The sequence below is a fragment of the Oryx dammah genome, unplaced genomic scaffold (genome assembly GCF_014754425.2).
Source record: "Oryx dammah isolate SB20612 unplaced genomic scaffold, SCBI_Odam_1.1 HiC_scaffold_5, whole genome shotgun sequence".
Classification (NCBI taxonomy): domain Eukaryota; kingdom Metazoa; phylum Chordata; class Mammalia; order Artiodactyla; family Bovidae; genus Oryx; species Oryx dammah.
This window is the reverse complement of record NW_024070189.1, coordinates 57,072,795-57,094,724: the sequence shown is the minus strand read 5'-3', so window position 1 is coordinate 57,094,724 and position 21,930 is coordinate 57,072,795. Positions and strand designations below refer to the sequence as shown.

The following is a 21,930-nucleotide window of genomic DNA, read 5'->3' as shown; positions in this document are numbered from 1 at the left end:
CCCACCTCTTGCTTCTGACAACCACCAAACAGTTCTCTGTATCATGAGATTAAAAAAAATTTTTTTTCTTTTTATTACAGTGGTTCTAGTGAGTGTGAAGTGGCTTCTAATCGTGGTTTTGATTTGTATTTCCCTGATGACTATTTCCCATCACTTCATGGGAAATAGATGGGGAAACAGTGGCTGACTTTATTTTGGGGGGCTCCAAAATCACTGCAGATGGTGATTGCAGCCATAAAATTAAAAGACACTTACTCCTTGGAAGAAAAGTTATGACCAACCTAGATAGCATATTCAAAAGCAGAGACATTACTTTGCTGACTAAGGTCTGTCTAGTCAAGGCTATGGTTTTTCTTGTGGTCATGTATGGATGTGCAAGTTGGACTGTAAAGAAAGCTGAGTGCTGAAGAATTGATGCTTTTGCACTGTGGTGTTGGAGAAGACTCTTGAGAGTCCCATGGACTGCAAGGAGATCCAACCAATCCATTCTGAAGGAGATCAGCCCTGGGATTTCTTTGGAAGGAATGATGCTAAAGCTGAAGCTCCAATACTTTGGCCACCTCATGTGAAGAGTTGACTCATTAGAAAAGACTCTGATGCAGGGAGGGATTGGGGTCAGGAGGAGAAGGGGATGACAGAGGATGAGATGGCTGGATGGCATCACAGACTCGATGGACGTGAGTCTGAGTGAACTCTGGGAGTTGGTGATGGACAGGGAGGCCTGGCATGCTGCGATTCATGGGGTCACAAAGAGTCGGACACGACTGAGCGACTGAACTGAAACTAAACTGATGACTAATGACGAGCCTTTTTTCACATGCTTACTAAACATTTGTATATCTTCTTTGGAGAAATGTCTATTCACATCCTTTGCCCATTTTTAAATTCAGTTATTGGTCTTTCTGTTGTTGAGTTGTAGGAGTTCTTTATATGTTCTGGCTTTTAAACCTTTATCAGACATATGATTTTCAAATTTGTTCCCCTATTCTGTGGGTTGTCTTTTCTTGATAATGCCCTTTGAAGCACAGAAGTTTTTAATTTTGATGAATCTATTTTTCTTTTATTTCTTGTGCTTTTGTTCCTAAGAACCTATTGCATAATCCAAGTTCATGATTTAATCCAACATTTTCTTCTAAGAGATTTTTTAGTTTTATTGCTTACGTTTAGGTCTTTGTGCTATATTTTGAGTTAATTTTTGCATATAGCATGAGGTAGTAGGGGACATGTAATTTTAATTCCCACTCAGCCTATACGCTTTGGTAAATTCTTGAACCTTTCTCAATTTTCTCACTTGTAAAGCAGGAATAACAAATAGTATCTAAAGTATAAGGTTATAATGAAGTGCACATTTATATAAAATCATGAGTACAGGACTTGAAGCATCCCTATGCTTAATAAACACTGTAGTTATTACTGTTACAATATGACCAATGAGCGAATGCCTTCATAGTGGAGGTGCCAGAAAGATAGGTAGCATTTCTGAGACCGGGATCCCAGGAGGGAGAAGAGGCTTGCCTTCTCTACTTGGGGGAGCAGGTCTACCCCAGGTAGTTCCCTGCCTCGTGATTTACCTCTAGTGATTGGTAAAAATTCTAATTCCGAGGCACATTCCCAGCAGGGGCCCCAGAATCTGCATTTGTGTCAACGTCTCCACAGGCATACTGAAGTCTTAAGTCTGGTGGGCAGCGCTACGGTGACGGTGGTCGCGGCTGCAGCGCCGGTTTGACCTGCGGGGGGCGGCCGAGGGGCCGGGGCAGTCACGGCGTCTGCGCACGACTCTTCTCTCGCCGAGGCCTCTCAGCCAGATCCGCCCGGCTCAGCTGACAGCTCCGAAGACGGAAGAGGCGGTCCGCCGGTTGAGCCGGGCGTCTCCAGGCGGGGCCAGCGAGTGGAGGTGAGGGGACCCGGAAAGGTTGGAGGGCGGAACTTTCGAGCCCGGCGCGGTGGGGCAGCCGGAAGGTACGGTGGGAACTGCGCTCCAGGCGCGCGAGGCAGAGGAGGGCGGCCGGGCCGGGACTGCTGGCTTAGCAGGGTTCAACTCCCCGGACCCGGGACCCGGCCCGGCTAAGGTCCCCGGGGTGCCCAGAGGAGGAAGGGGAAGTTCCAGGCCCTGCCCCTTCGGGACCCCTGGGCGGGCTCACACGCGCGCAGCGTCCTCCGTTTCCAAGCGCTGGGGCAGGTAGCAGGGCTCGGGCCTGCCCCCCAGCTGTAGGTGAGTCGCGCAAACAACGACTCCATACGCCCCGCAGTGAGCCGTGGAGACACGGCAGCGGCGTGCTGACCCCGCCGTCCCCCGCGCACGGGTAAAACCTTCATGGTGTGGCCTTGGGAGAATGAGTAGGATTTTCCCAGGCTCGAGGGAAACCCGGCGGAGGAGGGGCTTCCCTCACTCTTATAGCGGTTTCCGGTTTGCCTAAAAGTAATATTAAACTTGAATTCTCTCTTCTTGTGACACCGGGGTTTATTCTTGGTCCTGTGTTAACAGCTGAAGAAACAAGGTGGTCTGAATCCCGTTTTATTTTTATATTAGCTCTGTGACCTTGAGCCAGCGTGGACTTAAAATGTCATTTTTCTGTGTATAGTGGGAATAGAAGTAGGCCTGTCTTCATGGGGATGTGGGAATCTAGCGGGTTAGTGCATTTAAAGGGCTTACCACAATGCCTGACACGTGGTAAGAGTTCACTCTTTTTGCTGTTATTGTGACGACCGACCCAACATGCTCCTGGTGGGATGTGGCAGTGCAGTCCCTGAATCTTCATTCTAGTCCCCTATTGCAGCAACATCTCACCCCAGTTCAGTTCTCACTTTTTCCAGTGTCTAACCTAAAGCACTGCTCGATTCTGAGAGCAATATACATAGAAGCAGGATACTTGATCCTTGCCCTTAAGGAACTAATTTAGTCTGGTAGGAGAGGAAGCACAAGTTCAGAGGAAAAACTAATGCAAGGTGGGGTGTGACAACGTCATAGGAAAGTTACAATAAAAAGTTTTCTGAGTTTTTAAAGGAAGACATGCTAATTGGAAGTTTTATATGGAATAGGGGTTTTGGAGGTGAGTCTTGAAAACTGAATGAATAGAATCAAAGAGATTCATGTCAGCAATTTTAATTAAGGGACTGGGACCCATGGCAGCTTCAGAAGCTGGGGTCTGGTGAGTTGGGTCATAAGGAGCTGCCAATGGGAAACAGCTTGGAGTAGAGTTTCTTAATCCTGGCTGCACATTAGAATAACATGGCGAACTTGGATGACCCTTGTCTGATTGAATTGGCTCTGGGGTGTAGCCTGGGTATAAATTCATTTCACCTCATTTATATAGGACTTCCCTGGTGGCTCAGACGGTTAAGCGTCTGTCTACAATGTGGGAGACCTGGGTTCGATCCCTGGGTCGGGAAGATCCCCTGGAGAAGGAAATGGCAATCCACTCCAGTACTATTGCCTGGAAAATCCCATGGACAGAGGAGCCTGGTAGGCTACAGCCCATGGGGTCGCAAAGAGTCGGACACAACTGAGTGACTTTACCTTACCTCATTTATAATGTTTGAACAGGAAGAAACAAAAAGCTTAATTACATTATCACCATGTTCTACAGGTGGTAAAAAGCATTTACAGTTATGTAAGGTGATGTGAAAAGACTTAATATATCGTACATAATACATAATAGTACTACTCGATAAATGTAAATTGATCTTAAATTTCATTGTTAACTTATTTGGGAGTCACACATCTGAAAATATGGTTTTAAAATTATTGTTTTATATATTTTGCATATTTTAAGGTATTCATAGCATTCTCCAGAACTCGTCTATGGACCAATCTCCCTTTCTCCTTTATTCCCTGTTCAAGAAGCCTGGTAGAGCATTTAGAATAGGACTTAAATGTTTGTGTGTGAGCACTTTTATTATTTTGTTTTTAAATACCCCGCTGTCTTCCTTAAATTAACCTAACGTTGAGTGTCCCTGGCAGGATTAATTCGTTAGTGGACAAGAGGACAAACTGGAGGGATAGGAAATGAAGGAATAGAAGTGGAAGAGGAAAGGAAAAAGAAAAACAAGAAAACCTCAGGAAGTGGTTTGTTATGGGGGTATGTTGTGCTGTCATCTCCTATGACCTTGGTGTTCTCAGCTCCTCCCAGGGCTGAAGGCAGGCAGATAAGAAGGGCACTCTGATTATTGGGAACATGCAAATATCCTTTGAACCACATGGCTCAGTTAGGCTGACCTAGGTGATTAATATGCAGCTGTAGATTAGGATTGACTGTGTGTTAGAATGTGCTTGATTTAAGTGGTGGTTACGGAAATTCAGAATTTAAATTTGGAGAGGATGCTAACACCATCTTTTGTATTTTTTTTCTGCAGATGGCAGGGTTTCTCTAGTATATCTAGTATGAGTTCTACATCTTGGCCTTTTATCCACCTTCAGCAGTCTCATCTCCATCATCTTAAGAATAAATGAGATTTGCATGAGTTCCAAACTTGGGGCTGAAGTACAAACTCCAGTGCTGATATCCTTTTCTTCTAGTTGTTATTAACAGGTACTGACCTTAAATAGAATATATCACTATGTCTTAGGTAGGGACACAGCTTAAGCAGAACCATTATCATCTGCTAGAAAATGTACTTTTTGAAAATGGAATCATTTTAAATGAATTTGAGTTTTGTAGTGGTCACTTTTTTATAACATGGAAAACCACGTCCTAACTTTTCCTTGTGCATTCCAATGTAGAAAATATTTCAGCCAAGAGGGAGCATATTTGCAAATACAGTTACAGTCTAGTATTTTAATTGATAGAATGGTAATTTTTGGTGGTGGTTTTATTAATTTTCACAGATTCTCACACATATTTTTTTGCAAGTTTGAATTATCTGACAGTGTGGTGTATCTTTCAGTTGCTGTAATTAAAAAACATTTGTACAGTTTAATTATAGCATATTTTCACTGTTGGTGTTACCTAAAATAATGATGAATGTTAAAATTGATTTGATATTTCAAAAATTTGATGTTATTTTGCTGCTTCCACAGTTATCTGTCTTACATGTTATCGTCCTTTTAACAGTCTCTAGAGTGGGGTGTTCTCAAGTAGGAGCAATTTTCTTCCCCTTCCCCAGTGGCAGGGGTGGTGGTGGATATTTGCTTATGTCTGGAGATGTTTGTGATTGTCACAACTCTTGAGGAAAAGGGATGCTGTTGGCATCTAGCAGGTTGAAGCCAGACATGCAGATTCACGTTCTCTAACGCACAGGACAGCCTCCCACGACAGTTGTCTGTTCCAAAACATCAGTAGCACTGAGGCTGAGAAAACCTGCTGTAGAGATTCCTGTGGATTTAAAAAATTCATTTATTTTTAAGAAGTATATCAAATATACTTTGACTGCTTTTGTGAGCAAGGCACTTTCCTAAGTTTAGAGAGCAAGTCAAAGTAGTTTGTGAATTGTCCTTGAAAAATTTTTTTATTGTGCTTTCTTTTCTCAGTTCAGTTCAGTCGCTCAGTCATGTCCAACTCTTTGTGACCCCATGAATTGCAGCACGCCAGGCCTCCCTGTCCATCACCAACTCCCAGAGTTCATTCAAACTCATGTCTGTTGAGTCGGTGATGCCATCCAGCCATCTCATCCTCTGTCGTTCCCTTCTCCTCCTGCCCCCAATCCCTCCCAGCATCAGGGTCTTTTCCAATGAGTCAACTCTTGGCATGAGGTGGCCAAAGTATTGGAGTTTCAGCTTTAGCAGCAGTCCTTCCAATGAACACCCAGGACTAATCTCCTTTAGAATGGACTGGTTGGATCTCCTTGCAGTCTAAGGGACTCTCAAGAGTCTTTTCCAACACCACAGTTCAAAAGCATCAATTCTTTGGCGTTCAGCTTTCTTCACAGTTCAACTCTCACATCCATACATGATCACTGGAAAAACCATAGCCTTGACTAGACGGACCTTTGTTGGCAAAGTAACGTGTCTGCTTTTGAATATGCTGTCTAGGTTGGTCATAACATTCCTTCCAAGGAGCAAGCGTCTTTTAATTTCATGGATGCAATCACCATCTGCAGTGATTCTGAAGCTCAAAAAATAAAGTCTGACACTGTTTCCACCGTTTCCCCATCTATTTCCCATGAAGTGATGGGACCAGATGCCATGATCTTAGTTTTCTGAATGTTGAGCTTTAAGCCAACTTTTTCACTCTCCTCTTTCACTTTCATCAAGAGGCTTTTTAGTTCCTCTTCACTTTCTGCCATAAGGGTGGTGTCATCTGCATATCTGAGGTGATTGATATTTCTCCCGGAAATCTTGATTCCAGCTTGTGCTTCTTCCAGCCCAGCGTTTCTCATGATGTACTCTGCATATAAGTTAAATAAGCAGGGTGACAGTATACAGCCTTGACGTACTCCTTTTCCTATTTGGAACCAGTCTGTTGTTCCATGTCCTGTTGCTTCCTGACCTCCATATAGGTTTCTCAAGAGGCAGGTCGGGTGGTCTGGTATTCCCATCTCTTTCAGAATTTTCCACAGTTTATTGTGATCCACACATATCATACCTAACTGAAAAAGTCAGCAATTATAAGAACCACAGCTGTCCTTTTTGAAAAAGGCTGTTACTCTGCTGATCTACTGGAATGTTAGATATGCCTGTCAGTTTTAGTTAGATAGAAAAGTGAGAATATTGATTAATTCTTTGCGGTTGTTTTTGAGGAACTTTCTTTTGGGGGGAATGGGGTTGTTGGGGGGAGGGCCATTAGACTTTTCCAGACTCTGTGCCTTTTCTGTTCTTAACTGACTTGAATGATTATCTTCAGCTCCTCAGAAAATTAAATGTCGTCAGAAGACCGAGAAGCTCAGGAGGATGAATTGCTGGCCCTGGCAAGTATTTATGATGGAGATGAATTTAGAAAAGCAGAGTCTGTCCAAGGTGGAGAAACCAGGATCCATTTGGACTTACCACAAAATTTCAAGATATTTGTGAGCGGTTAGTTAATATTCTCTTAAACAGATTTTTTCTAGATAAAGGTTATTCTCAATTTCTTAGTGTACCCTGAGTTATTTATCATCTTGTGTTTATAGGCATTAGTGATAGATGGTAGTATTACAGATTTAATGCCTGTTTCTGTTTTAATTGAAAATAAAGGGTGAACAATTTTCAATTTAATTCTGCCTTTTTGATCACAAATATTATCCTGCATATTTCATGCTTCCTAATCATCTAACTAGCAGTTCATCAGCTGTGAGTCACTGGCTGTTAAATAGGGGTAATAAAATAGAAAATGAAATAATATATGTGAAAACACTTGGAAAGATTTGGTGGTTGTTAATACTGTTTGGTTTCTAGAATCTTTTCAACCACCATAAACATATGACACTACTACTCTGTGACCTTTTGCTTCAGAAAAAAATTAAAAACTAGTACTTTTGATACTGTATTCACAGAAGACATTATGAACACTTTCTCAATATGTTTCTAGTGTAACAGCTTTAAGTAAAGAAAGTAAGTGTGATAACTGAAAATGAAACTTTGATTGTGAAGGTGTTATGTGTTGTAGCTTGCCCTCAGCCTGAGATCATTGCATTGGCATAAATCCTCCCAACTCTGCTTCATTGGGGTTGGCACATGCTTGTCTAAGTAGGTCATGGCTTTTTGATAGAAATAATGTCTTTTTCTCTAGATTGTGTCTTTAATCATCTACTGTAAAAAACAACAAAAGAAAACATTGTGTATTACTTGCTCACTGGTGTTAGGAATTATACTCAGAAGTGTAGCAAGAATAAGTTGTGTATCTTCATTTTAAATTTCATGATGCTTAGTAGATTTTTTTAAGGGCTTATAAGATTTTTTTAAGGTGGTGGCTCCAAAGTAAAATTAAGAACAGAAAGTGCTTTGGGGGAGGGTTTTTATCCCCTCAACTAAAGCATTATGTTTTTCTTGAGCACTGCTCAGCAGTAATGGACACTCAAGTGTTGACCAGCTGATCCTTTCTAATCTTTGTTTTTGGTTCAGGCAATTCAAATGAGTGTCTCCAGAATAGTGGCTTTGAATACACCATTTGCTTTCTGCCTCCACTTGTGCTGAACTTTGAACTGCCACCAGATTATCCATCCTCCTCCCCACCTTCATTCACACTTAGTGGCAAATGGCTGTCACCAACTCAGGTTAGACCCGAAACTTAATTTCTATCCATTTTTAGAAACTTAAAAAATCATCTTTAATTGAAGACTACCTTGATGATCTTGAATTCAGTGCATGAAGAACAAATGGGTTTGATGTTGTAATTTTTTCCCCTTCATGAATTGTAATGTTAATAAGTTGAAAATGTTTGGTGTTTTAGAAAGGAATGGCAATAATTAGAATGATTAATCATTTTGAATTGCAGTAGAAGTAATTTTTAATCAAGTATATTGTTTCTATCCTTTTCTTGCTATTTTCCATTTTAATCTGTACTGTAATGGAGACTATAGGTCCTCCTCATTTTCCTCAGATGTTGCTATTGCTTTTTATTTTTTTATCCATTCCTTAAATGAAAGATTTAATTGTAATTAGGAATAAGATTGAGCTAATGTACTTATAATAAACATTCCTTAAGAACACATAAGAGCGCTTTTGTATGTAAAAGTCTGTATATTAGCAACAGTTGTTGACTACACTCACATAATGTGAATGTACACAAATAGAAATGCATGATTCCTGTAGATATCTCATTAAGGCTTGAGATCTTATATTACGAGCTTTCATTTCCTCTGCATCGTATATCCTTTTCTACTAACAATGTCATCTCTTGATTGAGACATAAATATGGCTTGAAGCTAATATAATGTATTCTGGAATAGATAATGGATCAATAGCAGTTACTTTTCTAGAAGTCATGATGATGATTGATAGGCTGATGTATTAAGACAAAAGCTGTCAGAGTTACTTGACCTCAAGGAACAGCTTGTCAGTTTTTCTTTATTGGTCATGTAATTCTCATTCCCACCACTGTTCATTCATCACTAGGCTGATCCTTAGATGAGAGTGCATTTGTAAAATTGAACTTAGAGTTTAAAAACAAAGTTAAATTTTTTAAAAAGAATAATACATGTAGAATAAAAAGGAGTTTCACCTTGCATTTTAACATCTTTGTCAGAGGTAACACATGCAAGACAGTGGATTATTTACATTTAGATCACTGAGAGTTGACTAAATTATCTAGACATGTATAGTCCCATTTCTCCAGAGAGCTCTTGATACTTTATGTTCATGCACGTATACATATGTACAGTTGCAGATTCCAACCAAATAGCATCTACTTAATGCTGGCTTTTAAGGTGTAGGGAGAAGAGAGTTGCTCATTATTTTATGTTACATAGCTAAAATTACAGTAGGACTCTCTGTCAAGTAAATTTTTGTCCATATAATTGACATTTTAATCCGTCTCTTATGCTCCTTCTTCCTTCAATTCTTGTTTGTTACTGGGCCCTGATTCCTTGGCTTTATGAATTGCTCCTGTTAATAATGAAGTTGACTCATGGACCTATTCCTCACTGAATTTGATTGATAGATAGAAGTGGGTTTAGTTTTCTAGTATTTTCCTTATTTCTTTTCCAATATATATACACACAGTGTCTTTCATGCTCTTTTCTTTCTGCCTCCCTCATTCCTCACATGTATGTACATCTCAGATACCTCTTTTGAGAAGGGACTAGAGAAGAAAAGAGGATGGAGGAGGATAACTTCTTCATTGGATTTGGTGACTCAAACATTCAGAGCTTTCCTTTTAGTATTTATTACATTTTAAAGATTTCATCCGGTTTCTTATTGATCATGAAAGCACATTTATGCAAATATGTAAAAGCATTTGTTGTCCAGTCTTGAACAGTGTTTAATTTTGTGCCCATATAGAGTTTAGTGAATAGCACTACGCAGTGTAAGGAGGAGAATGTGGTTCTTTTTCACTTCAAATGTCAAATTTACAAAATTTATTTGCATCTGGAAGCCTTATTCTTTGATGTTTACCTAAAAAGAAAAGCTGCTTGTGAACCTGAGCTCTACTTAAAAATCTTCTTATATTTGCCCTTCAAATTGAACAGACCAGTTTTAAAGGAGGAAAAGTCAGAATAAAGTTTGATTGCTTAACTTAGGAAAAATGTGAGCTTTCCCCATGGGAGTCAAATCATGTTAAGGGGTTGTAATCATGTCCAGGTTCAATATCAGTCTGCTTTCCTTTATTTACCAGGATCTGGTGTAAGCTCAGATTGCTTAGTTAAAATCAGCTTATAAACTGGAATAACAAGGACTCTGAGATTAGATTCTGTTAGTGGATTTTTTTCACATAAGTTGACTTCTTGATACAGTTGAAAGAATTAATATTAAAGCTTGGATGGTATTTTTAAATTGTTTTTTGCTAATCTTTATTGTAGGGTACCAACAGGGCTAGTACTCCAAAGGAATAAAAATAGTTCATTTTAAAACTAGATCTCTTCTCCTACATGAGATAGATAGCAATACTAAAGTAAAGAAAAATAAAGAACAGAAAAAGTCCTCCATTTCAGTAGCCCATATGTAAACCTTGTTCTACATCTGGTAGACTCTTAACTGTTTCTCTTGTTTTATGGAACTTCTTTTAGCTTCTGACCTTGTGTCTGTGGCTCATGTTGCTGAATAGTTTAAGAAGTACTTTGATAAGAACACTGATGCTATTATGCAGCACAGTTTATCACAGAAGTGAAAAGAATACTTTCTACTTCCTAACAGGAAGTAGAAAAGTCTAAATTAAAAAGATTTCAAGGGAAATTAGGAGTTGACAGCATCATCATCTTTCCAAACTCACCAACATCCTCATGTGTTTTTCCCCTAGCTATCTGCTCTCTGCAAGCACTTAGACAACCTGTGGGAAGAACACCGTGGCAGCGTGGTCCTGTTTGCCTGGATGCAGTTTCTTAAGGAAGAGACCTTAGCATACCTGAATATTGTCTCTCCTTTTGAACTCACAATGGGTTCTCAGAAAAAGGTTCAGAGAAGGATGGCTCAAGCTTCTTCCAACACAGAGCTAGATTTTGGAGGAGCCACTGGATCTGACATAGACCAAGAGGAAGTTGTGGACGAGAGAGCCGTGCAGGATGTGGAATCATTATCGAGTCTGATCCAGGAAATCTTGGACTTTGATCAAGCTCAGCAGATAAAGTGCTTTAATAGTAAATTGTTCCTGTGCAATATCTGTTTCTGTGAGAAGCTGGGTAGTGAGTGCATGTACTTCTTGGAGTGCAGGCATGTGTACTGCAAAGCCTGTCTTAAGGACTACTTTGAAATCCAGATCAGAGATGGCCAAGTTCAATGCCTCAACTGCCCAGAACCCAAGTGCCCTTCAGTGGCCACTCCTGGTCAGGTAACTCTTCACTCTGCTCACAGCTGTTCCCTGATTCTCTCACAACTCTCCAAAGGGAGGCATTCTCTCAGGAACTTCTTGATAGGGCTCATCAGGACAGTCTGAGGCCTTGGAGCCAGCCCACCAGTTTTATTGTGTCCATGATCTTTATTTAAACAAATGTAAATGCTCCCTTTGCTGGCTTTGGTGTTCCTTGGCAAGGATGAGCATTAAAAAAAATAATTCTGGTGATTTACTCTGTATTATCTGCTAGGAGGGGGAACTACTACCCAGTCTGTGTGAGGTTGGGATCTGGAGGGGTTATCCCTTGGGATGATTAACCAAATGTTTACAGACTTTAAAGATAGCCTGCTTGGTTGTTTCTTCTTCTTCTTCTTTTTTTTAAATCAGCTCCTTTGAGGCATAAATGTACTCATTTAAAGTGTACCTTTTGCTTAGTTTTGACAAATGGGTAGACCCATGTAACCACTGTCTCAGTCAAGATATAGACTTCCCATACTAGCTCAGTTGGTAAAGAATCTGCCTGCAAAGCAGGAGACCCTGGTTTGATTCCTGGGTCACAAAGATCTGCTGGAGAAGGATAGGCTACCCACTCCTGTATTCTTGGGCTTCCCTTGTGGTTCAGCTGGTAAAGAATTCACCTGCAGTGCGAGAGACCTGGGTTTGATCCCTGGGTTGGGAAGACCCCCTGGAGAAGGGAAAGGCTACCCACTCCAGTGTTCAGGCCTGGAGAATTCTATGGATTGTACAGTCGATGGGATCGCAAAGAGTCAGACATGACAGAGCCACTTTCACTCACTTACTCACTCATACTTGGTTTGATTTTGAAGTGAGATAGAGGGTTTTATTTTCTTTTTTTAAATATAACTTTATTTTAATTGGAGGCTAATTACAATATTGTATTGTTTTTGCCATACATTGACATGAATCTGCCACGGGTGTACATGTGTTCCTCATCCTGAAGCCCCCACCCACTCCCTCCCGATCCCATCCCTCTGGGTCATCCCAGTGCACCAGCCCCGAGCACTCTGTATCATGCATCGAACCTGGACTGGCTATTTGTTTTACATATGATAATATACATGTTTCAGTGCCATGCTCCCAAATCATCCCACCCCCGCCCTCTCCCACAGAGTCCAAAAGACTGTTCTATACATCTGTGTCTCTTTTGCTGTCTCGCATACAGGGTTATCGTTATTATTTTCTGTTCATCTGGTTTTTATGCTTGCTTCCTAAAGATCTCCCTTAGGATCAGAACTGGTTGGGAAATCATCAAACTTAACGATGTTTTATATTTCCCTCCAGGTCAAAGAGCTAGTGGAAGCAGAGTTGTTTGCCCGTTATGACCGCCTTCTCCTCCAGTCCACCTTGGACCTAATGGCCGATGTGGTGTACTGCCCCCGCCCATCCTGCCAGCTGCCTGTGATGCAGGAGCCTGGCTGTACCATGGGCATCTGCTCCAGCTGCAATTTCGCCTTCTGTACCCTGTGCAGACTGACCTACCACGGGGTCTCTCCATGTAAGGTGACAGCAGGTAGGTTGTAACTGTGTGAACTCAGTCTCCCAGCCCTCCCCCACCCCCTAGAAAAGAGACTTATAACTTCAGTTCTTAATTTGGAAGAATTGTGTTCTTCTTTGTTGGTTTAACCGAAATTTTTATGTCAGTTGCTGCCTACATTCTGGGAATATAGCAGTGACCAAATGCCCTCATGGAACTTACATTTTAATGGGGGAGACAGGCAAACCCAATAAATAAGAATATTAGATAGTGGTAAATGCTGAAGAGGAAAAAAAGAGGAAAGCAGAGAGCAAGCTATGAAGTGTTCTGAAGGGTAAGACGTTTGGGATTTTATTTAGAAAAACCCAGCGGAGGCAAAATGGTTTGAGTAGACTTGAAGGAAGTAAGGAAACAAACCATGCAGATATCAAGGGGGAGCATTCCATGGAAGGAATGACAGGGTAATTTCTATCTATGAATATGGAATAATGTAGATGCTGGCAAATACAGAGCATCTGAGCTATCACTGTTGTTTCCATGATGCACACGTTTGATCAGGTGCTTTCTCAGTGAGCCCAGGAGGCCTCAGAATCTTCCTCAACCCAGTGCTTTAGAAAGCCACCCTCTATTGAGGTAGGCACAGGAAGTGAAACCTGTTAGCCATTTCTGGTTTAGATAAGGATTGAGAAATCATGCCCTTGACATCAATTGGACTAGACTTTGGTGACTTAGTGTTTCTCAAACTAACAGGGCTGATGATAATAGCTACTTCATAAGGTTATTGTAAGTTTGAAATGACCTATTGTAGTGCTGCTCAGAGTTGTTATAGTTGTTACACTGGTCAGTGACAGGGTAAATACAGAAATTGAGAGTCAGGGTTTAAAACTTTAGTAGCAATTTCATTATTGCTGGCCACTGACTAAATTTTATGTCAGTCAAACACAAAAATTTAGGCTTATATTTTTTGTCTTTTTATGCATTTTTATAATAATTCATTTGATTATATTTTGCAAAAGTATTGGTCCTTGACAGAGTGGGAGGAAAAAACTGGTTCTTCACTGAAGTTTGAGAATGGGCATTTTGCTTGTGAAATGCAAAATGGTAACTATTTTTTAAAAATTTGTATATTATTTATTATTAAAGTATAATTAATGTATAATTTGGGCTAATATTTTCTGTATAGCAATGTGATTCATTGCTGTACAGAATAGATGTACATTCTTTTTTATATTTATATTTTTTTCCATTATGGTTTATCACAGGATGTTGAACATAGTTCCCTGTGCTATACAGTAGGACCTTGTTTATCCATTCATATATAACAGTTCGCATAACCCCAACTTCCCCAATCCATTCCACTCCTAGTTTCCTTGGCAACTACCAGTCTGTTCTCTATGTCTACAAGTCTGTTCTTGTTTTGTAGATAGGGTCATTTGTGTCATGTTTTGGATTCCACATATAAGTGGTATCATGTGGTATTTGTCTTTTCTTTATGACTTTACTAGTAGGATAATCTCTAGCTGCATTGATGTTACTGCAGACGGCTTTATTTCATTATTTGCTGTGGCTGTGTAGTATTCCTTTGTATATATGTACCACATCTTCCTTACTCATTCATCTGTTGATGGACATTTAGGTAGTTTCCATGTCTTGGGTATTATGAATAGTGCTGCTGTGAATATAGGAGTGCAGCTATATTTTTGAATTATAGTTTTATGTGGATATATACCCAGGAGTAGGATTCCTGGATCATTTGGTAACTCTATTTTTCATTTTCTAAGGAACATCCAAAGTGTCTTCCATAGTGGCTGCACCTTTTACAGTCCCATCAACAGTTTAGGAGGATTCCCTTTTCTCCACACCCTCTCCAGCATTTGTTATTTGTAGATTTTTTAATGATGGCCATTTTCACCGATGTGAGGTGGAACCTCATTGTAGTTTTGATTTGTAGTTCTCTAATAATTAGTGGTATTGCACATCTTTTCTGTACCTCTTGGGCCATCTGTTTGTCTTCTTTAGAGAAATATCTATTTATTAATAGTTATTTTGCCCATTTTTCCATTGAGTTGTTTGTTTTTGTTGTTGAACTGTTTTGTTGTATGAACTGTTTGTATATTTTGGAAATTAAGCCCATGTCAGTTGCATCATTTGCAGATACTTTCTTCCAAACCATCTCTTTTTATTGATGGTTTCCTCTGCTGAACAAAAGCTTGTAAATTTGATTAGGTCCCATTTGTTTATTTTTGCTTTTATTTCTATTACCTTGGTCAGAAAATGTTTTGCCTCTGTTCTCTTCTGAAAGTTTTATGGTGTTATGTGTTAGATTTAAGTCTTCAAACCACAAAATGGTAACTATTAATGCCAGTATTGCTATAGTTACTGTTTGTTGGCAGAGTGTCATCTCCAAGAAAGGACCCTGACAGGAGAATGAGTAAATGGAGTATTTCCAGTCACCTATGGCAGAGTCTTGTAGAGATTATGGGCAGATGGGATGGAGAACTCACCAGAGTATAATATAAGCCTTTACTTGAGACTTTGGTATCCTTATCATTGAGAGGCTGAAGTACCTTCCAGGTATTTCACAATGTTTGGGGAAGAAATCAAAGATAGACTTGGGGGCTGCAGCAAAATTGGGAATCTCTTTCTTATTCTCTATATGTTAGATATTACCATAAAAAATATATGATACACTAATAATTTTATTATTTTGAGAACATTAGAGCAGCAACCTCTGTCCTTAAGATGTCTCGGAATACAAAAACGCTTTGAACTAGTAGAGGAAATACAAATGACAGGATTTAAAAATACCTGTCTGCTGCATCTCAGTAGAAGTGTTAAAGTCATGGGAATGAACAATACAGAGAAAGGATTCATAGGTGAAGGAAAAGTGCAGTTATAATTCTGCTCCAGAAGTTGTCTACTTCTAAATAGTATGAGGAAGGTAAAATAATAAAAGAGCCAGAACATTGTTGAGAGAGGTCTTTAATTAATTGTGTTGAAAAGGTAAGGTAATAGAATTGTGAGCAAAAGCCTTTGTTGACAAATAAAGCCTTTGGAAATAGCTGCCCATTCCATTTGAGTTAAGTGATAAAGCAGTAGAAACCAGATTGATGAGTATTAAGCAGAAAAGTTGGTAGAAAGGACTTTTCCTTTACCTGTTGGTGGTAAATTTTATTCACTGGCTTTTTTCTTATATATGCAGAATTGAACTGTTGGTCTTTGTCCTTAAATCAAAGGTGCTTTTGTTTAGTTTGGCAGGTCTTGTTATTAAATGGTGAATGATGCTGACTTAGTAGAAAATCAGCATCTGTTTCAACCTTTGTGTCATTTGATAAGTCAGCCTTTAAATTGTACTGCTAGTTGTACTAGTTGCACAAAAATATCAACATTAATAAGTTAAAATCAAAAGGAAAAGGTAAGCTATTATTCTGTCACATTTAAGAAGTCCAGCTTTTCTACTTGGAGAATTCCTGTCTGTTCTTTGTCTTTCATGCATGTGTAATTTTTACCTAGTTACAACCTAAATATTCTTTTTGCTGGCTTCTGTAATGAGTATTTTAATTGAGTTGTAGCCATCCTAATTATAAGTTTTAATAACTAAACATTATGTCATTAAGTGGTTCCACACATAATTATTCCCTTGGACATTTAATTTGTTTGCCATTTTTATATGTGTTATATGCGTCTCTTTGCATATAATTTTACTTTGGATTAATTCCTTATGATAAAATCCCAGGAATAACATTATTAAATAATAACATTATTGAATAGTCAAAGGTTATCATTTTTAATGATTTTTAATGAGCTTTACAAGTTGTATAAAAGTTAATTTTCCATTTCACCTTCTAGAGAAATTAATGGACTTACGAAATGAGTACCTACAAGCAGATGAGGCCAATAAAAGATTTTTGGAACAGAGGTATGGTAAGAGGGTGATTCAGAAGGCACTGGAAGAGATGGAAAGTAAGGAGTGGCTAGAAAAGAACTCAAAGAGCTGCCCATGTTGTGGAACTCCCATTGAGGTAAAAGTCTGGGGACAGACTTGGAGGCCTGCCTACTTGCAAGCATGTTATGATTTCCTCAAGAAGCCTTTTAATTTTGAACTAATTAAGAAAACATATTTTGGTATTTATTAAACCTTCTTGGAAGATTCAAATTTACTACTAATTATTGTTATTGATATTAAATATATTAGACTTCCCTTTTCAGAGTGCTTTCATACAGTGATGGTTTTTCTCACCTTGTATCCGCCTCAAAATTGAATGAGTTATGAGGAGGCCATGCTAGGACTACAGTCAACTCAACTCATGTATGTTATTTTTTTTTTAAAAAAAGGCTGACTTCTCAAAACTATTTATCCTGGAATTTAACACGTCTTTTTATAAGTTCCTGCTTATGAAATACAGATATAAGTCAAAATAGATAGATAAATCTATTGCTTCTTGACAAAACCTTAATATGTTTTAAAATCAAAATATATGTCTTTGCATTTGATTCTGTTTTTCCAATCCATTATATCTGAGCTAACCTGGATGATGATGCCCCAATTACTCCATTAAGGAAACTAGCCTTCTATTTAACCACTTTGACATGCCTCAGCTCTGATAGAATGGGAGACTTGGGTACCAAATGTTTACTAAGATTTAGGTAAAAAGTTTAAATCCCACATATTAAAGCCAAACATTTTCATAATCAATCTAACTACATAATTCACCTATACATGTTTGCTTTGTATTTACTGTTTATCAGAAGAGATTTTGCTTAGTATCGAAGTATTTCCTGTATTTCACTTGTAATGCCAAACAGTTTAGGCATTAATATTTATCAGTGTGTGTTAACCTGTGTTTCTCAACCCTGCATTAGAAAAGGGAGACGATAAGGGGAGTGTTGCACCAAATCATTTTGTCAAGTGCATTTTTCTTTTGCTTTTACAGCCTTGATATTTTTCTCTCTTTCCCACCAGAAATTAGATGGATGTAACAAGATGACATGTACTGGCTGTATGCAATATTTCTGCTGGATTTGCATGGGTTCTCTTTCTAGAGCAAACCCTTATAAACATTTCACTGACCCTGCTTCCCCGTGTTTTAACCGGTATGTATTCCCAGAACTCCTACTTTCAGCAGTTTTTTGGTACTTGATTTGCAGACTGCAAGCCCAGGAAGTTTTAGCTCTGTTTATTTAGAGAATTTTCTTATATTTTTAAATATTTTCTTTCATATATTTTTCATATTTTTCTTTCATATGTTTTGTCATATATGCATTTTCTTGAAAATGAGTTTTATGATGAAAATGTACTATCTGAAGATTTTCTTTAATTTATTATCCTCCTCAACTTTTTTAGTGAAAAATTTCAAACATACGGAAGAGTTGAAAGGATAGGACTATGATATCTTTCACCAAAATGAATAATTGATAATATTTACCATATTTGTTTTCTAAATTTATTGCTTAACTACTTGGCCATAAGTTGGAGATATGATGCGTCGTCTCTATATACTTCCACACATCTTTCCTAAGATAAGGAAAGTTTTGTACATAACAGTAATACCTCAAAAAATTTAACAGTGGCATACTGTCATCTAATAAAATATTTAAGACTTATCAACTATTCCCAAAAATATCTTTTAAAGCTGTTTTATTATACTAGGATCTAATCAAGTTTAATTATTTTATTTGATTCTGTTTCATAATAGAGAAAAGTATTACCCACCTTTTGTTTGTCTGTATTGAGCAGAACGTTGACCTTTTGAAGAGTCCAGGCTGTTGTCCTGTATAACCTTACCTGCTGGAGTTTTGTTTCTCCGTGGTGCCTTTTAGTTTGTTTCTCTTTCCTCTCTATTTTCTGTAAAGTGGAAGTTAGCTGTAGAATGCAGTTTGATTAGATTTAGAGTAACATTTTTGACAGGAATACTTAACAAGAGGTGGTGTACTTCATGTTGTATCACGTCAGATCCATAATGTCAGGCTCTCTCACTATTAGCATGATGTTCAGTTCTATCATTTGTTCCGTTGTAAAGGTAAGGTTTTTCTTCTGTTGTTAGTGAGTGATCTGTGGGATGATTCCTTGGCACAATGTGAATATCCTATTCTCCACCAGCTTCAGTTTCAATATCAGTTGATAATCTTTGTTAATAGACATCTGTGGGGTACCTACAGTCAGTTCTTGACATTATGAAACTATGAGTTGAAGAAACCAGCTCTGCCTATGAACCACTGAAAATAAAAGTGTTGAAAATACAAATTTTAAGTAACATAAGAGGAGGAAAAGAAATTGGCAACTGTAAAACATTCTACTAGTGGAGAGTACAAGCACGGTGAAGATGGAAAGGATGGAGTGATTAGTATGTAGTAAAGTTACAGTGTTTTGAAGGAGTGCAGCTTCTTGACTGCCTGAATTTTTCAGTCTTGACTTATTCTACATATTATACACATTAGTGTCAGTTTTTGTGATACCTGTCTCCCATTATTGTTTCTCCATGGCCCTTGAGAGTTGTCTGGATCCTTAAAAAAGGGTTGTTATTTCAGCCCTTCCCAGTAGAATAATTAAAGGAAAGGAAAAGATATTATCAGAATAGTGCAGAAAATATATTTGAAAAAAGGAAAGAAATTATATTCAGTTTCTATCAGGTATATTAAAATGTACCTTGTTTTATGCTTCCAGGTTGTTCCATGCTGTGGATGTTAATGGAGATATTTGGGAAGATGAGATTGAAGACTAGTTAACTTCTACTGCTCAAGATATGGAAGTGGAATGGTTTGCCCTAATCTTTTGTCAAGTATACAGAGTAACTTTGCAGGATATTTAGGTGCCGTTGATTTAGTCTTCCTATGTAGAAGATATGGAAGAACAAGGTTTTATTTTCACGTGGTACTACTGATTAAGGCACATGTATACATTTTTTCATTGCAGCATAATTGAGGAAGTATTAAGCCAAAGGTTCAGAAAATGAAAACTAGAAAATATTAAATATTACAATGTGCCCAAAGCTTTGAATAGTTAAAATTAAATATTTATTTTCTTCTCCAAGCTTTAGGGAAAGAGAGAGGGGTCAAGAGTTAAAGACCTTTTTATCTCTGAGAAGCATCCATCTAAGACATTCTGTGGGAGCTCTCTCAGTAGTACTCCTTAACACTTGGGGTAGGTAGAAGCCTTACTAAGATTGTGCCGAGAGCCTGATCTTATTTACTCCATATTACATTCTTACCAACCTGAATTTCTGCTAATTTTATTTGGAGGAAGCCCCTTACTCTTTAACTGATTGGATGGCCCAGTGTCATTTTGATCTGCTGCTTTTCAGAATAGAAATTTACAGATAATTTAAAAAATATTTTTTAGTACATAAACACTGTAGGTCACCTAATATATTTATCAGTGGTCTATAGTCCAGTGGTCTATAGTCCACTGGTTTTGAGCCAAGTCTAGAATTTATTGATAGTGGCTTAGAAGAATTTCAGCCCTTTTAAACTTTCATGTTTCTTCTAGGCAGTAGAGCCTAGATTCAGAACGACTTGTCTTTGCTACCTTTTGTTCTACATTCTCTCCGGTTGACTCTTGCCCTACCTTTCATTGGTAAGGACAATTTTAATATTAGCTCCAACAGCTCATATTTTTATTTCCCCTGCTGGGATAGGAGAAAGCCTAATATATTCCCAAGCTAAACTTTAATTATCTGCGTTTTGAACACTGCACCACCATAGTTCCAGTGCTAAGTTTCTGAATTCTTTTTAAAAGGCCTTCTCTAATGTGCTATGGAAATTTGTTTTCCTGTCCTCTCTTTTTTTTTTTTTTGGCATCAGCACTGTTTCAGGGGATGATTTTGGCTTGATACCTAGATCCCTGTTCTTGGGTTTTGTTGGCTTTTTGAAAAATTGTCTTTCCTTATGGTTTGGTGAGTGGGTTGGTAGCAAAATAAGATTTTTGGTAAAAAGGATAGAAGAATTCAGCTAAAGCTGTGAACATGTTCTTTTTACCTTGTCATTGAAAATTGGGGAATCACTTTTAACCATTTTATGTGTGTGTATCCAAAGAGCACGGACTGTTTCTGGATTGTCAATGAGGATGCTAAATCTTAAAAATAAAAATTATTTAAAAATTGTCTTATAATTAGAGCAGAGTTGCTGCTATCTGTTCTGTCACCAAGGCAATGATCACATTTAAAAACTATGTGGTGTATAACACGTATTCTTAAAGTGAGCAGAAGAAAGTCATGGAACAGCGTCTCCTCTTTTACCTAAGCTTGTGACTGAACTTAGATTTTGGGGCCCATATTTTGTTTAATCTACATGGATTCAGCACATTTTATATAAGAACTAAAGTTAACTTAAAAAATAAGTTGAAGATAAGAAATGGAAATGAAAACAACTAATTATATATAGTACATACTTGAGAATAGTGGCTCTTCTCAATGACTGGGTAAGAATTCATTTCATACCTTTCACTGGTAGCCTCTCAGAAGCTCTTAGGTTCATGGGCTAATTGATGTTGCTAGGGGTTATTTGGGTCTGTTGTACATTATGGTAATGATGTATTGAAAGTAGGAAAGACATCTTAGTTTCGTGAAAGAAATGACAGGATTTTTCTCTATGATTTAAAAAAAACACAACAGGTCCTTAGCCTCAAAGACTTGTTTGTTCAACTGAGTGTTTTTTCTTTAGGTACAAGATCTTCACCCTTTAATTTTCACAAAGACAGTAGGACTTATAAAGTCTTATTTTTATTTATTTATTTACTTATAATTTGCCAATCTGACAGGGCAAAATGGCACACAATTAAAAATTTTTTGCATACACATTGACTACTAATGAGTATAATTTTTGGAAATTTTCATTCTATGAATTGTTAAGTTCCTTTGAATTTTTAAAAATTTTGTATTGGAATATAGTTCATTTACAATATTGTGTTAGTTTCAGGATGAAGGCCTTTTTTACAGTTGGGCTGAGATTTGCCATAAATTGACATGGACCTTATGAGTCCTTTTGATGAGAATGAGAGAGCAGAGGAGGATCCCTTTGAAGATTGCTAAAGCAAGTTTGAAGAGGGTGCATCCCTTGATTTTGTAGAAAAGGTTTGTATCTAGAACTGATAAAACAACC

The 21,930-nt window shown here is 38.2% G+C and overlaps 1 protein-coding gene across 10 annotated transcripts; it reads left to right on the top strand.

Annotated features, from left to right (window-relative positions):
* Nucleotides 1-1,790: 1,790 nt before the first annotated feature.
* RNF14 (ring finger protein 14) lies at nt 1,791-20,946 on the top strand. Of its 10 annotated transcripts, none has more exons than XR_005721021.1 (9): nt 1,791-1,894; nt 4,354-4,529; nt 6,780-6,949; nt 7,976-8,127; nt 10,809-11,336; nt 12,642-12,870; nt 16,684-16,856; nt 17,769-17,928; nt 19,499-20,946. XR_005721021.1 is itself a non-coding variant. In XM_040239836.1 (9 exons), exons 3-9 carry the CDS (start codon nt 6,796-6,798, stop codon nt 19,554-19,556), a joined length of 1,425 nt encoding a protein of 474 aa, XP_040095770.1. In that variant the 5' UTR covers nt 1,803-1,894; nt 4,354-4,529; nt 6,780-6,795; the 3' UTR covers nt 19,557-20,946. The 10 variants fall into 10 exon arrangements, 8 of the variants coding, with proteins under 8 accessions (XP_040095770.1, XP_040095775.1, XP_040095768.1 ...); XM_040239836.1 differs by having other exon boundaries at nt 1,803-1,894; nt 17,798-17,928; XR_005721020.1 differs by having other exon boundaries at nt 1,855-1,959.
* The last annotated feature ends 984 nt before the right edge of the window (nt 20,947-21,930 follow it).